Source organism: Lithobates pipiens, unplaced genomic scaffold (assembly GCF_037356315.1).
Source record: "Lithobates pipiens isolate NorthernLeopardFrog02 unplaced genomic scaffold, aLitPip1_a1.2 Scaffold_35, whole genome shotgun sequence".
NCBI classification, from domain to species: domain Eukaryota; kingdom Metazoa; phylum Chordata; class Amphibia; order Anura; family Ranidae; genus Lithobates; species Lithobates pipiens.
In genome coordinates, this window is record NW_027507811.1 from 7,285,999 (window position 1) to 7,306,183 (window position 20,185).

At 48.4% G+C, this 20,185-nt stretch overlaps 2 protein-coding genes across 2 annotated transcripts in view; both read right to left on the reverse strand.

The window, feature by feature from the left end:
• The window catches only part of LOC143955464 (uncharacterized), a 209,211-nt gene extending 202,000 nt beyond the window's left edge, over positions 1-7,211 (reverse strand). Inside the window, exons 1-4 of the mRNA XM_077465507.1 lie at positions 7,155-7,211; positions 5,346-5,455; positions 4,863-4,997; positions 4,651-4,774 (exon numbers count right to left, since the gene is read on the reverse strand). Coding sequence (XP_077321633.1) covers positions 4,651-4,774; positions 4,863-4,997; positions 5,346-5,441 — 355 coding nt within the window. The 5' untranslated portion in view covers positions 5,442-5,455; positions 7,155-7,211. The remainder of the gene's footprint in view (positions 1-4,650; positions 4,775-4,862; positions 4,998-5,345; positions 5,456-7,154) is intronic.
• Positions 1-20,185, reverse strand: part of LOC143955747 (uncharacterized) — a 132,681-nt gene that overhangs the window by 22,217 nt on the left and 90,279 nt on the right. The gene's annotated exons all lie outside the window — the stretch shown is intronic.

A 20,185-nucleotide genomic window follows, 5' to 3' on the forward strand; every position in this document is an offset into this window, starting at 1 on the left:
CCGCACTCAGCACAGGAATACGGCTTTTCGCCCGAGTGAATTCTCCGATGTATCTTAAGATGGGAATTCTGTGAAAAACATTTCCCGCACTCAGGGCAGGCATATGCCTTCTCACCCGTGTGAGTTGTTCGATGTTGTAGAAGGCCGGCTTTTTGTGAAAAACATTTTCCGCACTCGAGGCAGGAATACGGCTTTTCGCCCGTGTGAGTCCTCTGATGCGTATTAAGATGGTGCTTCTGTGCAAAACATTTCCCGCACTCAGGGCAGGCGTATGCCTTCTCACCTGTGTGAGTTCTTTGATGTTTTGCAAGGCCTTTTCTTTCTCTAAAACATTTTCCACACTCAGGACAGGAATGCGGTTTCTCACCTGTGTGAGACCTCAGATGTTTGTTAAGATGGGTCTTGAGAGAAAAACATTTCCCGCACACAAGGCAAGAATATGGCTTCTCCCCTGTGTGAGATCTTTGATGTGTAAGAAGATATGAGTTCCGTGAAAAATATTTCCCGCACTCGGAACAAAAATGTGCCTTCTCCCCCGTGTGAGTTCTTTGATGTTTTACAAGATCTGATTTTTCCGTAAAACATTTTCCGCACTCAGGACAGGAATGTGGCTTCTCACCCGTGTGAGACTTCTGATGTGAAATAAGATGGGCCTTCTGTGAAAAACATTTCCCGCACTCAGGGCAGGAAAATGCCTTCTCACCCGTGTGAGTTCTTTGGTGTTTTGCCAGGTTGGATTTTATTGAAAAATATTTTCCACACTCGGGGCAGGGAAACGGCTTCTCCCCCGTGTGAGACCTCTGATGTGTATTAAGATGGGACTTGAGTGGAAAACATTTCCCGCACTCAAGACAGAAATATGGCTTCTCACCTGTGTGAAACCTATAATGTGTATTAAGGTGGGACTTGAGAGAAAAACATTTCCCACACTCAAGGCAAGAATACGGCTTCTCACCCGTGTGAGATCTTTGATGTACAATAAGGGCTGACTTCTGTGAAAAACATTTCCCGCACTTTGTACAGGAATGGATCTTCTCAGCCCCGTGAGATCTCTGACGTACAGTAAGACTTAATGCTGAGCAAAAATGTTCCCCATATTCAGGATAGGAATTATACTTCTCCCCCTGAGTTCCAGCCCCATCCCCCACAGTACGAGGTTGCTCAGAGTCGGAGGGACTCCATGGTCTATCCACACTGTGAAGTCCACCATCCATAGTGGAGATCATTGTCTTTTCTCCTCCACAATCTCCTGTGATGTCCTCATCTTCCATTTTCCAACCTGGAGATAAAGTGAGACGATCCTTTGAGGGTTTCTCCATGGCGTGTCCTGGAAAAAATATAAAAACATCATCAATAGATATGAGAGGGTTAGTTCACTTCCATCAAGATCCCATCTGGATCAGGTAGATATGAGTGAGGAGATGTTCTCTGTGGAGGTCCCAACCAGCCGGGACTTTTCCCCCCACTTCAGTCCTTTGGTCCTCCTCCCAGATCACTTCTACATTTACACAGCCTTGTCAGAAGAGCAGGAACCAATGGGGGCTGGGAGGTCCATGCTCTTTACAGAACCACAAGCCTAGGCACTGGGTCATGTGATCTCTGGTAGACAAGAGGGTCAAAGTTCAGACTTGAAGACCCTTTACCATAGAACAAGTGACCATAGGCCTAGGCTTCTGGTGATATGCAGCACTGGAGGGAGCTTGGAGCATTTTTTTTCCTCCTGGAAAGATAATTGTTTTAGTATTTATATTGCTTCGTATAGCAATGAGACTTTCAACAGAGTTTTATGGTCACATTTATAATTCTGCTGGAAGAAGAGGAACCAACCTAAGAAAGTCTCAATCTGTGTTATCATATCTGTGCTACTGTAACTAGGAGTGACCCACAACCTAATACTGCCAGCTGAACCCCAAATAGAGTATCAGTACAGCGAGGGGACCATCATCCACCTAATACTGCCAGCTGAACCACAAATAGGGTATCAGTACAGGGAGGGGACCATCATCCACCTAATACTGCCAGCTGAACCACAAATAGGGTATCAGTACAGGGAGGGGACTATTATCAACCTATTATTGGCTGATATCACTCAGCTCCCGCCCTACTCTGGACCAATCAGTGAGCAGTAACAGAGCAGAGATAATAGAAGAATATATGATGGGTCACCTGTGCTGATCTCTGTAGGAGTGTCCTCCTCTATGAATGTCCTCGTCATTCCAGCCTCCTCCGTATATTGCTGATCATCCCTCACATACTCCTCTTCTTCCTCATCCTCAACTTTTATAATAATCAGATCTTCACCCTCAACTTTCATGTTCATCAGATCTTCACCCTAAACCAACAGAATGGCAGAAAATAACATCTGTAACATAGAAGTATTTATGATGTGAGATCACATAGAAAATATCATCTTGTAGAGTCCACACATCATCTCCACATGTCAGAGTGTTCAATCACTTTACAGTGCCTTGCGAAAGTATTCGGCCCCCTTTGAACTTTTCAACCTTTTGCCACATTTCAGGCTTCAAACATAAAGATATAAAAATTTAATTTTTTTGTGAAGAATCACCAACAAGTGGGACACAATTGTGAAGTGGAACGAAATCTATTGGATAATTTAAACTTTTTTAGCAAATAAAAAACTGAAAAAATGATTCGGCCCCTTTACTTTCAGTGCAGCAAACTCACTCCAGAAGTTCAGCGAGGATCTCTGAATGATCCAATGTTGTCCTAAATGACTGATGGTGATAAATAGAATCCACCTGTGTGTAATCAAGTCTCTGTATAAATGCACCTGCTCTGTGATAGTCTCAGGGTTCTGTTGAAAGCGCAGAGAGCATCATGAAGACCAAGGAACACACCAGGCAGGTCCGTAATACTGTTGTGGAGAAGTTTAAAGCCGGATTTGGATACAAAAAGATTTCCCAAGCTTTAAACATCCCAAGGAGCACTGTGCAAGAGATCATTTTGAAATGGAAGGAGTATCACACCACTGCAAATCTACCAAGACCTGGCCGTCCCTCTAAACTTTCAGCTCAGACAAGGAGAAGACTGATCAGAGATGCAGCCAAGAGGCCCATGATCACTCTGGATGAACTGCAGAGAACTACAGCTGAGGTGGGAGAGTCTGTCCATAGGACAACAATCAGTTGTACACTGCACAAATCTGCCCTTTATGGAAGAGTGGCAAGAAGAAAGCCATTTCTCAAAGATATCCATAAAAAGTCTCGTCTAAAGTTTGCCACAAGCCACCTGGGAGACACACCAAACATGTGGAAGAAGGTGCTCTGGTCAGATGAAACCAAAATCCAACTTTTTGCCCACAATGCAAAACGATATGTTTGGCGTAAAAGCAACACAGCTCATCACCATCAACACACCATCCCCACTGTCACACATGGTGGTGGCAGCATCATGGTTTGGGCCTACTTTTCTTCAGCAGGGACAGGGAAGATGGTTAAAATTGAGGGGAAAATGGATGCAGCCAAATACAGGACCATTCTGGATGAAAACCTGTTGGAGTCTGCAAAAGACCTGAAACTGGGACGGAGATTTATCTTCCAACAAGACAAAGATCCCAAACATACAGCAAAATCTACAAAGGAATGGTTCACAAATAAACGTATCCAGGTGTTAGAACGGCCAAGTCAAAGTCCAGACCTGAATCCAATCGAGAATCTGTGGAAAGAGCTGAAAACTGCTGTTCACAAACGCTCTCCATCCAACCTCACTGAGCTCCAGCTGTTTTGCAAGGAAGAATGGGCAAGAATTTCAGTCTCTCGATGTGCAGAACTGATAGAGACATACCCCAAGCGACTTGCAGCTGTAATCGCAGCGAAAGGCGGCTCTACAAAGTATTAACACAAGGGGGCCCAATCATTTTGCACTCCCCACTTTTCATTTTTTTATTAGTTAAAAAAAGTTTCAAAAATCCAATAGATTTCGTTCCACTTCACAATTGTGTCCCACTTGTTGGTGATTCTTCACAAAAAATAAACATTTTATATCTTTATGTTTGAAGCCTGAAATGTGGCAAAAGGTTGAAAAGTTCAAGGGGGCCGAATACTTTCGCAAGGCACTGTATGTTCCCGACCCTCAACTCCACCTACCTGATGATGGTGGGGGATGGTGTGACCTTCCTGTGTGGAATCCCGGGAATACAGAGGACGGGGACATCTCTCTGGTGGGTTCCTGTATCTGGATGACTCCTCCATGGTGTCCTGGTACAGATCTTTGTGTTCTTCCTCCATCACCCCATCCTCATCATCCTCCTCTTTTATCTCTTCTTTAACCTCAACTTTAAAATCGCTCAGGTTTTCACTCTGAAAATATATATATATATATATATATATATATATATATATATAATACATCAATTGTAACAATGCAGATAATGTACAGATCCTAATGATACTATCAGTGATTGTTCCTCATCTACCTGATGATGGTGGGGGATGGTGTGACCCTCCTGTGTGGAATCCCGGGAATACAGAGGACGGGGACATCTCTCTGGTGGGTTCCCATTACTGGATCCATCTGTAGGAAACACACACACTGACTGAATACATTGTTTCTATGTGTTTATCAGATGATGGGGGATGGGTGGAGCCTCCGTACTGCTCTCTCCTTTACAATAAAGTCTCCTCTTACCCGGTGATGTGAGGGGCGGCTGATTGGCCATCATGACGTCCTTGTAGAGATCCTTGTGTCCTTCTAAATACTCCCACTCCTCCATGGAGAAATAGACAGTGACATCCTGACACCTTATAGGAACCTGACACACACAATGATACAGTCACCATCCAGACACATCCCTTGTCTGTTACTGGATAATGTCCCAGAATTCCCAGAATCCTCCTCACCTCTCCTGTCAGCAGCTCCATCATCTTCTTGGTGACTTCTAGAATCTTCTCCATGTTGTGTCTCTCAGGTTTTAGGGAGTCACATGGAGGCACTGTGATGGTCATATGATCACCGGACTTCACAAGAGGAAATCTCTGTATTGAGGAACCAATAGGAATATCATGTTAGACTCCCAGAATCCTCCTCACCTCTCCGGTCAGGTCTGTGTTTTATTAATAGAGATAAGAGTGATGTCATGTGACCCTCCCAGAATCCTCCTCATCTCTCCGGTCAGGTCTGTGTTTTATTAATAGAGATAAGAGTGATGTCATGTGACCTCCCAGAATCCTCCTCACCTCTCCGGTCAGGTCTGTGTTTTTATTAATAGAGATAAGAGTGATGTCATGTGACCTCCCAGAATCCTCCTCACCTCTCCGGTCAGGTCTGTGTTTCATTAATAGAGATAAGAGTGATGTCATGTGACCTCCCAGAATCCTCCTCACCTCTCCGGTCAGCAGGTAGATGATCTCCAGGGTGAGGTTTAGTATCTTCTCAGTCATGTGACTCCGGTCCTCCTCCATCCTCATTCCTGCAGTCATCTATGAAGGTTTCCCTGTAGACGGATAACATTGATAACAGAGAATTATCAGAATTGGTATTGGTTGTAATATGAAGATCAATATGAATTTAGGAAATGTGCCCCCCCCCAATTTTTTTACTAACTTCTGATATCGATAAACACTACTCTGTGCTCATGCTCAGACCTTTCTGTTGCTTTTTATACAGTACACAACCTGCTTCCCCTCAAAAAAAACTTTACTGACACGGCCTTCAAGACTTTGCTCTTCAGTGGTTCTCCTCCTACCTGCCTTAGTGCAATTTCGGTGTTGCCTACAACTCTATCTTCTCCTCTTTCTGTCGGAGCCCCCCCCGTGGGATTTTAGAATTCCCAGCTGACAGCAGAATGCAAACATATGGGCCTGTCTGTAAAAATAAAAACAAAGAGGCGTGGAGCTCCCCACACGATCCACATCAGGCCTCTTGGGTCTGGTATGGATTTTAAGGAAGTCCCCATGCCAAAAACATAAAAAAGGTCATGAGGTGTCCCCCAAAATCCATATCAAACCCTTATATGAGCATGCAGCTAGGAAAGAGGGAGATGAGCATGAGGCCCGATGGCCAGGAAAGAGGGAAACAAGCATGCAGTCCAATGGCCAGAAAAGAGGAAGACGAGCATGTAGCCCCGATGGCCAGAAAAGAGAAGAAGAGTATGCATCTCGGTGGCCAGGAAAGAGGGAGAGGAGCATGCAGCCCAATGGCGAGAAAAGAGGAAGACAAGCATGCAGCTCAATGGCCAGGAAAGAGAAGACAAGCATAAAGTCCGATGGCCAGGAAAGAGAAGACGAGCATAAAGTCCGATGGCCAGGAAAGAAGAAGACGAGCATAAAGTCCGATGGCCAGGAAAGAGAAGACGAGCATAAAGTCCGATGGCCGGGAAAGAGAAGACGAGCATAAAGTCCGATGGCCAGGAAAGAAGAATACAAACATAAAGTCCGATGGCCGGGAAAGAGAAGACGAGCATAAAGTCCGATGGCCAGGAAAGAAGAATACAAGCATAAAGTCCGATGGCCGGGAAAGAGAAGACGAGCATAAAGTCCGATGGCCAGGAAAGAAGAAGACGAGCATAAAGTCCGATGGCCAGGAAAGAGAAGATGAGCATAAAGTCCGATGGCCAGGAAAGAAGAAGACGAGCATAAAGTCCGATGGCCGGGAAAGAGAAGACGAGCATAAAGTCCGATGGCCAGGAAAGAGAAGACGAGCATAAAGTCTGATGGCCGGGAAAGAGAAGACGAGCATAAAGTCCGATGGCCGGGAAAGAGAAGACAAGCATAAAGTCCGATGGCCGGGAAAGAGAAGACGAGCATAAAGTCCGATGGCCAGGAAAGAGAAGACGAGCATAAAGTCCGATGGCCAGGAAAGAGAAGACGAGCATAAAGTCCGATGGCCGGGAAAGAGAAGACGAGCATAAAGTCCGATGGCCGGGAAAGAGAAGACGAGCATAAAGTCCGATGGCCAGGAAAGAAGAAGACAAGCATGCAGCCTGATGATCAGGAAAGAGGTAGATGAGCATAAAGTCCAATGGCCAGGAAAGAGAGAGACAAGCATGCCCCCTCCCAAGCCATACCAGGCAAAATGCACTCAACACGCAGAGGGTACTTTGCTGGGGGACCCCCCCCAAAGCACCTTATCCCCATGTTGATAAGGAAAAGGGTCTCTTCCCCCCCAACCCTGACCCAGTATTGGCCTGTTACCTCCTCTGCTGCCAGTTCCAGCAATGTCTCCGAGCTACTCCCAATTTATACCCTACATCACTTCCTGTTTGTACCTGACATCACTTCCTTTCCATCTTCCATAGAGACTTCCTGTCTGGGTAGAAGTGAGAAGACCGCCACTTTGTGGAGATCAGAGGAACTGCAGCCACCAAGAAACATCTCATAGAGTGAATACGGCCTTGTGCTGTGTGTGTATGTACTGTATATATCCTTATAGACGGGGTCATCTCCACTCCTAACAAGAGGGGAGAGAAATATATTAATCAAACAACAATAATATCTACAGCGATCTACCGCTAATCTATATCCCTTCAACAGAATCTGTTATATATATTAGTATGAAACTCCTGCGCTGCTACTTATATATAGAGTATAGGACTGTGCAGTGAAAAAACACCTATACCTAATTTATACCTAGCAGCTGAACACTTATGCCGCGTACACACGACCCGACTTTCCGGTGGACTAGGTCCGACGGACTTCCCAACGGACTTTCGACGGAGTTCCAACGGACTTCCGAACAAACGGACTTGCCCACGAACTAACGGACTAAGTCCGTTCGATTTGAACGTGATGACGTAAGACGGGACTAAAAAAGGAAGTTCAATAGCCAGTAGCCAATAGCTGCCCCCAATTGCGTCGTATTTGGTCCTTCGGTCCAGCACACAGACGAACGGTTTTCCCGATAGGAATTGAGTCCGTCGGACAGATTTGAAACATGTTCTATTTCTAGGTCCCTCTGATTTTTTTTTATATAAAAACGATCGGATTATCCCACACATGATCAGAATGTCCGACGGACTGATCCCGTTGGACCTAGTCTGTCGGAGCGTCCGGTCGTGTGTACGCAGCATTATAGATCCCTTCACATCAATCAGGTTAAAAAATACCAAAACCCCAAATCCAAAAGTCCGAAAAGCAATGAATATATGTTGTAAAGTCCAATAATTCTTCACAGTGCTCCGTAATGATGAACATAAACACTTGTGAATCCCAGCGACGCTCTTCAGTTGATTACACCTTAACGTAAACAAGTAAATGCGCTCGCCCCTCAATAGCCCTCCACACTATAAGAACTCTAAAAAAACAGATGTCTGCCCCTTTCTTCAGCTTTTCCAGGGACTCCCCACCCACCAAGGTCACCGGATCTCTTCCTTCTTGGTTTTGAGAACCACACTCTTCCTCATCTCCTCCTCGGGGAAGTCCTTCCCGCTTCTTGGAAGGTCCTCATGGCAGATACCAGTCTGTCAGTACAAGGACATGGACATCAAGTCCTGGGCAGAACTTCAGATTATATCCTGTCTGCTGTTTCTATACAGGTATGGACATTGGCAGGTGGTCGTCCTTGGCACTGGACTGTGGGACATTGTTTCTACACCCAGGGGTCTTCCAGGACTTGTGTTACAGGTGGTGGATGCCAGATGTGGAGTGAAGTTTCTTAAGTCGATGGTCAACTTTATAAAAGGTCAACTTGGTCAAACTCAGTAGCGTAGCATGGGTTGTCAGCGCCCGGGACAAGGAAAGTAATTTGCGCACCCCAACCCGTGGACTTTGGCGCTTTCCTCAACTTGTTCATTCCCCGACTTTGGTGGGGGTGGGACAGCCACGCCTCTTGACCATTGACCTCTGGGGACCCACCTGCTGACCTTTGGAAGAGGTTCCTATTCCAATCCCTGAGTCCTAACCTTGTTCTCCAAGGAACCCTAACCCTAAACCCCAATCCAAACCCTAACCCCAACCCTAAACTTAACCCTAAACCCTAACCCTAACCTTTCCCAGACCCTGCTCGGTTTGTCGGAAAATGGGTAAAAAAAAGCGAAGCACGCTCCCCGACTTGTTCATTCCCCAACTTAGATGGGGTAGGTGGAACACTTTGGTGGTTGGTGGGTCAGCCACGCCTCTTGACCATTGACCTCTGGGGACCCGCCAGCAGACCATAGGAGGAGGCCCCTATTCCAATCCCTGAGTCCTAACCTTGTTCTTCAAGGGGAAACCCTAACCATTAACCCTAACCCTAAACCCAAACCCACACCCCAACCCCAACCCTAACCCTAACCCCAACCCCAACCCCAGATCCTGCTCGCTTTGTCAGAAAAAGGGTAAAAAAGCACGCTCCCCGACTTGTTCATTCCCCAACTTAGTTGGGGTAGGCGGAACACTTTGGTGGGGGTGGGTCAGCCAAGCCTCTTGACCATTGACTTCTGGGGAGACGCCTGATGACCTGTAACCTTTGGAGAAGGTCCCTATTACAATCCCTGAGTCCTAACCTTGTTCTTCAAGGGGAAACCCTAACCCTAAACCCCGTAAGCCAGTGTCTCTGATTGGCTGTGTTATGGTCTTCAGGTGGTGAGTCTGACTTAGTGGAAGGGGACCGCTCTTACGGCTCTGGTTCTGGTCTCACTGGAATGGGAACAGGGAGACCAGAGCACAGCGGGGTAGGAGAGTCCAGCCGGGTGCAGCAGCAGGTACTGGATAGGAGAGGATCCTCTGGAGCAGGAACTAGCAGCGGCAGGAAGGCAGCTGGGAGAAGACTGCAGACGGGATGGCGGGCTCTTCAGGATGCCAGGTACAGATGCAGGAGCAAGCAGGAACTGGCAGAGGTGTCAGGTGCAAGCAGAGATTCGGCAACAGGTAGACAGTCCAAGAGAGGTCAAAACAAGCCGGGGTCGGAGTAGGAGAGGTCAGCAGAGTCAGACAGAGCCAGGTCAGGTATCAGGTAGGTAGCAGACGGATCAACAGGTTTCTTCAGGCACAAGCTGCAGACGAACAGCCCAGAACGACTGCAGCTGCTCCTTTAAAAAGGGCCACTGGCGCCAATAGCGCTAACGCGCACTCGTGCGTGCGTATGCCGCGCGCACATCCGAACGACGTGCACCCGCTCGTGCTTGGAGACGCGCGTGCCCACGACGACCCGCGGCACGAACGCGCGTGCGCGAACGGGCACCCGATCGTGCAGAACGGGCGGATTCCTGACAGGCTGTAATGTACATAGGCATTATTGGCTGGCTGCTCTGCTGTGACAAATTATTAAGGGTTCCTTGTTATTCCCAGCCTTAGCCTCTGATTGGCACCCTGCAGCCTTTTATTATTTGTTGAGTCTGAGATAACTCTTTGACTACGGTAGTCAAAGAGCTATCTCAGATCATTCGACCAATAATAAAAGGCTGCAGGCTACGGGCAGCCAATCAGAGACTCCAGCTGTGAATAACGAGGAGCCCTTACTAATCTGTCGCAGCAGACTGGCCAGTCTATAACCCTGACATAACCCTTGCATTACATCAAGGTTATTGGCTGGCCACTCTGCTGTAAGCACATGGTTGGCTGGGACATCGGACCCAGCACACTAGAGACGGCACAGGACTTGTTTCTGTGCCCCTCTAAATGTTGTGCCCAGGGTGACTTCCCCGGCTTACCCCCCCCCCCCCCCAACGCTAAGCAAGTGGTCAAACTTTATTTCTGGTTGGAGAGATGGGGGTGAAAACACCAACGCTAAGCAAGTGGTCAAACTTTATTTCTGGTTGGAGAGATGGGGGTGAAAACAAGGAGAATGTGAAACTAGGGAAAAAAGTAGCGTTGGGGAGGTTGCAAGGAGTGCAGAGGTGAGAGAATGAAAGGTCAAGGTTGTTGCCCCGTCCAATGCCCCGTACACACGATCTGACTTTCCGACAACAAAACCGTGGATTTTTGTTCGAAGGTTGTTGGCTCCAACTTGTCTTGCATACACACGGTCACACAAATGTTGGCCAACAATTATGAACATAGTGATGTACAAGACGTACGTGATTTATTCATTACGAACGCTAATTTTACAAGACTGAGCGCTTCCGGCTCGTACTTGATTCCGAGCATGTCTGGACTTTTATGCGATGGACTTGTGTAGACACGATCGGAAAGTCTGACAACAAAAATATGTTGGCGGAAAATTTGAGAACCTACTAGCCAACATTTGTTGGTGGAAAGTCCGACAACAAATGTTCGATGGAGCCTACACACAGTCGGACATTTTTCGCCAACAAGCTCACATCCAACATTTGTTGTCGGAAAATCCGATCGTGTGTACGGGGCATTTGCGTGTGTCCTTCGTGTTAGGCCAAAACATGAGGTTAGTTAGGAGATGCAGACAGTACCTGATCTGTGTAAATGTTTTGAAGGACTGACGATAACAGAGCAGAATCCAAGAGCTGGATCACCATTGGGACACTGGGTCTCACTGACACCTAGGGCTATATTTATGGGGGCTCAGCTGAGTTTTTATGTCCTTTATGGCTCCCTCTAGTGGTCTTCCTACAGTGCTGGAGGAGGTTATAAAAGCTTAGGGAGTGGCTAGGTGAGCTCTCTCTCCCCCAGGCCTCATGGATGTGTTTGGCGTTTGTAATGTGTAGGCCTGAACCCTACGGGCCCAACACAGGTTTAGCTGCCTTGTTAAGGAGGGCGCCCGTTGGTACAGGAGAGCTCGATGGATGGTTGCTGGGGGGGGGGGACGTAGTGTCTGCTCTTGGAAAATCCTGTTCCTGTCTTGAAGTAATGAAGTTAGAGTTGCCACCTCATCCCCGAACACATATGAATTACACATGTAGCACTGACCCCCGAAGGAGAGGCTGAATTAATTGGGCTTACCGCTACCTTCTTCACCTCGTGCGTGTCTAGGGGTTTCCCGAAGTAGATGGCCCAAGAACTGTAGAGACTGACGCCAGATTCACTCAAAGGGATTTTATTTGCAAAAGATAGTTAACAAACACAGTCTCTCAGCGAGGGGTTAGAGGGTTTAGGTAGGGAAAAGTCCAGGTTCTCGAACGCCGCATACACAGGATCACACTGTCTGGCGGACTTAGCCTGGTGGACAAACCGCCGGACTTTCCGAACGAGCGGACCATGCCCACACACAACCGGTCTATGGCGGGAGTCCTTTTGACTTTTGAAATGAACGGACTTGCCCACACACGGAGGAAAGTCCATTCATTTTGAACACGGCTCCAGGTAGCCGGGTCTAGCGAAGGAAGTCAAAGTCGCCGCCCCCGTCACCTGGTATGGACTTAAAGTGGAAGCCCTACACCGAAAAAACAGTGTGGGGGTCCCACCAAAGTCCATATAAGACCCTTATCCGAGCACACAGCCTGGCCGGTCAGGAAAGGGGGTGGGGAAGAGCAAGAACCCCCCTCCTGAACCGTACCAGGCCGTGTGCCCTCAACATGGGGCCACACAGCCCCCCCACCCCAAAGCACCTTGTCCCCATGTTGATGAGGACAAGGGCCTCTTCCCGACAACCCTGGCCATTGGTTGTCAGGGTCTGCGGGTGGGGGGCTTATCGGAATCTGGGAGCCCCCTTTAATAAGGGGGCCCCCAGATACCGGCCCCCCACCCTATTTTGTCCCCCATTTTGTCCCCCTGTCCCCCGGGACATTGCCGGGTGATGTCCCCGCCCATTATGATGTCACAGTCCCAGCATCCTCTGGGACTGTGACATCATAAGGGGGCGGGGACATCACCCGGTGATGTTCCTATATAAGTCGCCGCACACCGCATCCCTGTCATTGCGGCCAGAGAGAGCGTTGAGTCAACATTTCAAAGGAAGAACAAGAACAAGAAGAAGAGAAGGCGGCGGCGACAGAAGGGTCTTATATGGACTTTGGGGGGACCAGGGCTTCCCCTTTAAGTCCACCCCAGGTGACGGGGCCAGCGACATTGACGTCCTTTGGTTACCTGGAGCTGCGTTCAAAATGAACGGACTTTCCTCTGTGTGCGGGAAAGTCCGTTCATTTGAAAAGTACGGCGGACTAGCACACACACGGACGGATTTTTGAGTCAAAACTACTTCCTAAGTCCGTCTGGCGGACAATCCGCCGGATAGTCTGATTGTGTGTACGCGGCATTAGTGATAATTTCAATAGGAAAAGTCTCTCACCAGTAGAAAATCCAGAGAATAGCCATTCACAGCTGGATTCTCACCCTGGTAGCACAGTGGTGTAGTGGTTAGCACTCTCACCTAGCAGTAAGAAGGGTCGCTGGTTCAAATCCCAACCACGACACTACCTGCCTGGAGTTTGCATGTTCTCCCTGTGCCTGCGTGGGTTTCCTCCGGGTACTCCGGTTTCCTCCCACAATCCAAAGACATGCAGGTAGGTTAATTGGCTTCTGTCCAAAATTGGCCCTAGTATATGAATGGGGACCTTGGATTGTGGGCTCCTTGAGGGTAGGGACTGATGTGAGTGTGCAATGTACAGGCATAGGGACAATTGTAGACACCTCACTCAGGTTGAACTTGATGGACTGGTGTCTTTATTCAACCTTACTAACTATGAAACTATGAAACCCTTGTTAGATAGTCCTTCTCTCACCAGGCCTAGCAGCCAAAAGGGTGCTTCAAACAAATACAGTCTCTGCCACAGACTTGCTATAAAACACTTGAGTAAAACTGAAAGTTTGTAGACCCCTCAGATGGTACCAGTATATTGCAGCCGGTCCGGCGATACCACACGAGATCGGATTCACTTTGGGTCCTTCAACTTGTCTAGGCTCTTATTGAGAAGCCAACCCTTGCGTGGCCTTCTCCCGAAGAATCCTCCCCTGGATACCTTCACAGTTGCTGGGCCTCTCCACTAACCGAGACGGCACCGGACCACCTCCGAATCCTTCCCTTGGTTTCCTTGTCTCGGGCTAGCCAGCCCCGAGATCTGTAGTCAGGTGGATCCGCACTCCAGGCCATGGCAGTCCTGGGGGCTGGTCAGGAGGACCAGGACCATCAGCCAGAAAACACTTCTGGACCGGAACCCCGAAACACGTGACATCCGCACCTTAAGAACCCTCTCCCAGGAGGCATAGCAAGAGTGACACTCAGGGCTGGACTGGGACAGAAATTTGGCCCTGGATTTCATCCAGACCGGCCCACTTACATTTTGAGTGTCCCATCAGCACTGCCTTACATCAGAGTGTCCCATCACCAGCCCCCTTACAACAGAGTGTCCCATCACCAGCCCCCTTACATCAGAGTGTCCCATCACCAGCCCCCTTACATCAGAGTGTCCCATCACCAGCCCCCTTACGACAGAGTGTCCCATCACCAGCCCCCTTACAACAGAGTGTCCCATCACCAGCCCCCTTACGACAGAGTGTCCCATCACCAGCCCCCTTACATCAGAGTGTCCCATCACCAGCCCCCTTACAACAGAGTGTCCCATCACCAGCCCCCTTACATCAGAGTGTCCCATCACCAGCCCCCTTACATCAGAGTGTCCCATCACCAGCCCCCTTACGACAGAGTGTCCCATCACCAGCCCCCTTACAACAGAGTGTCCCATCACCAGCCCCCTTACGACAGAGTGTCCCATCACCAGCCCCCTTACAACAGAGTGTCCCATCACCAGCCCCCTTACGACAGAGTGTCCCATCACCAGCCCCCTTACATCAGAGTGTCCCATCACCAGCCCCCTTACATCAGAGTGTCCCATCACCAGCCCCCTTACAACAGAGTGTCCCATCACCAGCCCCCTTACCACAGAGTGTCCCATCACCAGCCCCCTTACAACAGAGTGTCCCATCACCAGCCCCCTTACATCAGAGTGTCCCATCACCAGCCCCCTTACATCAGAGTGTCCCATCACCAGCCCCCTTACATCAGAGTGTCCCATCACCAGCCCCCTTACGACAGAGTGTCCCATCACCAGCCCCCTTACAACAGAGTGTCCCATCACCAGCCCCCTTACGACAGAGTGTCCCATCACCAGCCCCCTTACAACAGAGTGTCCCATCACCAGCCCCCTTACATCAGAGTGTCCCATCACCAGCCCCCTTACGACAGAGTGTCCCATCACCAGCCCCCTTACATCAGAGTGTCCCATCACCAGCCCCCTTACGACAGAGTGTCCCATCACCAGCCCCCTTACGACAGAGTGTCCCATCACCAGCCCCCTTACGACAGAGTGTCCCATCACCAGCCCCCTTACGACAGAGTGTCCCATCACCAGCCCCCTTACATCAGAGTGTCCCATCACCAGCCCCCTTACATCAGAGTGTCCCATCACCAGCCCCCTTACATCAGAGTGTCCCATCACCAGCCCCCTTACATCAGAGTGTCCCATCACCAGCCCCCTTACATCAGAGTGTCCCATCACCAGCCCCCTTACATCAGAGTGTCCCATCACCAGCCCCCTTACATCAGAGTGTCCCATCACCAGCCCCTTACATCAGAGTGTCCCATCACCAGCCCCCTTACAACAGAGTGTCCCATCACCAGCCCCCCTACATCAGAGTGTCCCATCACCAGCCCCCCCTACTTCAGAGTGTCCCATCACCAGCCCCCCTACATCAGAGTGTCCCATTACCCTCCCCCTTACATCAGAGTGTCCCATTACCCTCCCCCTTACATCAGAGTGTCCCATTACCAACCCCCTTACATCAGAGTGTCCCATCAGCACCCCCTTACATCAGAGTGTCCTATGAGCAGCCCCCTTACAACAGGGTGTCCCATTGCCAGCCCCCTTACAACAGTGTCCCATCAGTACCCCTTACATCAGAGTGTCCCATTACCAACCCCCTTACATCAGAGTGTCCCATCAGCAGCCCCCTTACATCAGAGTGGCCCACTGAGCCATCGGCCCACCGGGAAACTCCCGGTAGTCCCAATGGCCAGTACATGCCTTGTGACACTCCCACTTGGCTGGTTCCGAGAGAGAGTAACCTTAATGCACCCAACTAGATTGCGTTCTGCACCCTGCCATGATGACAGCGCCACCTATGGTCAGGCAGAACACCAGGTAGTCCAGCTAGACTGGTGCTGAGGTCTAAATGTAATTAATTGAACCCAAAACCAAACTGCGGTTCAGGGGTAAAGTTAAATGACAAAAACACATAGCGCCCGCTCTTCAGGAGCCGGGGCTACAGAGGGGTTCTGAAGGCTAATTTTAATGCAGATAAGGCAACAAGTGAGTTTAATTATCAACTTAATCAGCCTCAGAGCCCTTGTAATTAATATGTGTTCGGGTTTAAAGGCATGAGGTGGCAACCCTAAATGGAGCCTGGAAGCTTGGTTGCTACTGGAGACCTAACTCTCTCTTCCTGTGAACCAGAGCAATAAAACTTCTAAAAATCCTGAAGTGACTGGCTCCCTTCCTTGTCATGTAACGCTCTCTGCTGTGGCCATGGATGCCACATGTGGAAATGCTAATCTTTTCCTTGCTGGAGGTCAGTCTACTCTCCCTCTCCCATGCAGGAAGGGTGCTACACAGCAAATCAAGTAGCAAAAATTCAGTCCAGCAAACTTGCTGAGGTAAGTAAGAGACGGGCAAAGTAGAAGACAGAAGGCAGTGAGCGGAGTCAAGAAGACAGCCTGAGGTCATAAATGGCACAACGGTAGGCAAACCAGCTCAAAACACGGAGAGGCAGAATAGGTAGATGATGTAGTTACATAGTTGGTAGGGTTGAATAAAGACAACAGTCCATCCAGTTCAACCTGTGTTTTCGCTAAGATGCAAGTCCAAGAGTCTTTTAAATTGATCCATTTGCCGACACCACCGATTGTGGAAGAGAGTTCCACATCCTTGCCGCCCTGACAGCAAAAAAACGCTTCTCTTCCAGTCTAGTCGTGGGGCCCCCGTGTCTTCTTAGCCCCTGTACACGCGGTCGGAAATTTCGACAACCAAATCCGTCGGATTTTGTCCGTCGGATCTTGTCCGAAACTGTTGCATACACACGGTCGGACAAAGTTGTCGAAAAATCCGATCATTCAGAACGTGATGACTTAATTTCGTTACGATGGGACTACATTCAGGCTAGTAGCCAATAGCTTTGATGTAGGAATTTGATCTGAGCATGCGTGGCACTTGGTCCGATCAAAATTCTCTACACATGATCGGAGTATGTCCGATCGGCCCAGTTGGTCGGGAAATATTTCCAACAAGTTGGAAAATTGGGTCCGACGGATATTCCGACGGAAACAGTCCGATGCATACCACACACAGTCGGATTATCCGACAACACGGTCCGATAGGACACATTCCGACGGATTCTCCGACCGTGTGTACAAGGGCTTATACTCCCTGGGACCTGAAAAGTTTCATATTTACTCTTGGATCCCCATATTTACTCTTGGAGATATTTGTACATCGCTATCATATCTCCTTTCAAGCGTCTCTTCTCCAAGGAGAATAAATTTAGCTCTCGTAGTCATTCCTCATATTTAAAAGTCCTTCGGTCCCCTTATTCATTTAGTTGCCCTTCTTTGGACTCTCTCCAGCTCAAGAACATCCTTCCTGAGGATTGGTGACCAGAACTGGACGGAATTATCATTTTATCTCTGGAGTAAATTCCCTTTTTATTGCATGCTAATATTCTGCTGGCTTTGACAGCTTGAAACTGCATGCTATTGCTCAGCCTGTCTTCTACTAGAACCCCTAGATCCTTCTCCATCTTGGAATCCAGTAGAGCAGGGGTGTCAAACTCAATTTCATTGTGGGCCACATCAGCATTATGGTTGTCCTCAAAAGGTCCAGTTGCATCTGTAAGATTAGATGTCCAGCGCATTCCCCTCCCCTTACATTAGATGTCAAGAGCCACCCCACCATCATAAGTTGAGTGCCCTACTCTCCCTAACATCACAGTGCACCCCCCTTTCCTTATGCTGCTGCTGGGAAGAAGCTGGATGCATTGTTTGAAAGCAGAAAGTAGGGGTCTAGAGGAGGAGCAATTGAGGGCTGCAGAAGAGGTGTGGTGAGGGCCACATAAAATGGCCTGGAGGGCCGGATTCGGTCCACGGGCCTTGTGTTTGACACCTGTGCAGTAGAGGATCTCCCCCTAATGAGTAACTTGCGTTTATATTTTTACCCCCAAGTGCATTACCATACGTTTTACTTCATTTACCATGCAGTAGCCCACTCTAATTATTTATTCAGGTCCTCTTGTAGGGTTTCTATATCCTGCTGTGTTGTTATTGCCCTATATATTTTTGTGTCATCAGCAAACACTGAGATCGAGATGTTTATTCCACCCTCTCTATCATTTATAATTAAATTAAACAGGATTGGTCCCAGAACATGACATGTGAAGGACCTAATCCACAGTCGGTTAAGCCACCCGTTACACATAATATCCAAACCCTCCAAACCCCCTCACAAATGACATGACAAGATTTTGGAGTAAATGGCCTTGACGGCCTTTTATTAACAATTACTTTAAACTTAAACAAATAAAATTTTTTTTAAATAAATCTTAACCCAACTTATGTCCTCTTGGGGTATTCGAGGGTAACACACATCACTGGTCACTGCGACAAACTTCTTTTAACTTTAGGCCTCCAGTCGCAAGCCCCCTGACCCGGAGACGGTACTCAACTTTCGCAGTGACCTACCTTTTACCCCTTCCAGGTTAACCCCTCATTAACCGGAAGGTACCTGATAACCCCATCCACAGATGGGTACCACCATGTTAATCCCATACCACAAATGGGTACCAACCATGTTAACCCTATACTACAAGATGGGTACCAACCATGTTAACCCCATACTACAAGATGGGTACCAACCATGTTAACCCCATACTACAAGATGGGTACCAACCATGTTAACCCCATACTACAAGATGGGTACCAACCATGTTAACCCCATACCACATATGGGTACCAACCATGTTAACCCCATCCACAGGTGGGTACCAACCATGTTAACCCCATGCCACAGATGGGTACCAACCATGTTAACCCCATACCACAGATGGGTACCAACCATGTTATATATGCATATAACATCCATATTCTCATCCTCCGAAGACCCAACCACTGCCACAGGCTTTCCTTACCGCCCCTACTATAATGAACCATACTCGGGAGGGTGGGTGGGAATCTTCTCCACCGTCGCTCAGTGCTGATGTCACTCCCCCTCCTTCCTCCTAGCTTCCTAACCCAAGTGCCTCCCCTGCTCCGGCCACTCCCCTTTTCTTAAAGGGGACACATTTTTCTTTCCCAATAACCTGACTGTGCTGTCCACACCTGTCATGCCGTCCCTGCGCTAATTCTTTTCTCTCCTTCTGCTCCGGGACTCTCTGGGCCTTGGGGTACCCCACTAACCACTCTAGACCATTCTGAGTTTATGTTATTTACCACCATTTGGACACGCCCCCATAGCCAGTTTTCTATCCAAGAGCAAACTCTATGGTCCATGTCTATAGACCTCAGCTTGTAGATTAAGCGTTTGTGGGGGACTGTATCGAATGCTTTTGGAAAATCCAAATACACCACATCCACTGGCCTACCTTTGTCCAGATGGCAGCTCACTTCCTCGTAGAATGTTAATAGGTTAGTTTGGCAAGAGCGACCTTTCGTAAACCCGTGCTGATGTGCTGATTACTGCTAATGATACTGTTTCATCAGCAAATTATTGGATATAGTCCCTTATCATCCCCTCCAATAGTTTACATACTATCGATGTTAGACTGACAGGCTTTAAGGTTCCAGGGATTTGGCTCTGCCCTTTTTTGAATATTGGTACCATGTGGACTTTTGGCCAACCAGCTGGTACAACTCCTGTCAGTAAGCTGTCCATGAAGATTAGGAATAGCGATCTGGGTATAACCTGACTGAGTTCTGTAAGGACCTCGGGTGTAAGCCATCTTGTCCTGGTGATTTATTTATGTTAAGCTTCTCTAATCCTTTCCGGACTGTGGCCTCTGTTAGCCACAAGGGTAGATTCTGTGACGTCTTACCAACAATACAATCGTGGTCGGTATACCCCTCCTTTTCCTGGCTGAGGAGAAGAAAGTATTTAGTCCAGCTGCCTTCCCCTTGTCATCTGTAACCACCTTCCCTTCCTTGTCCTGTATGGGGCCTATGTGTTCCAACCTTGCCTTTTTACTGTTAATATATTTTAAAAATGTATTGGGATTATTTTTACTCTCCTCCACTATGTGTCTCTCATAGTCTTTTTTTAGCTGCCCTGATTGCGTTCTTACATTTGTTATTGCATTCCTTGTAGTGTTGGAATGCTGACACTGACCCCCCTGCTTTGTACCTTTTAAAGGCCGTTTTT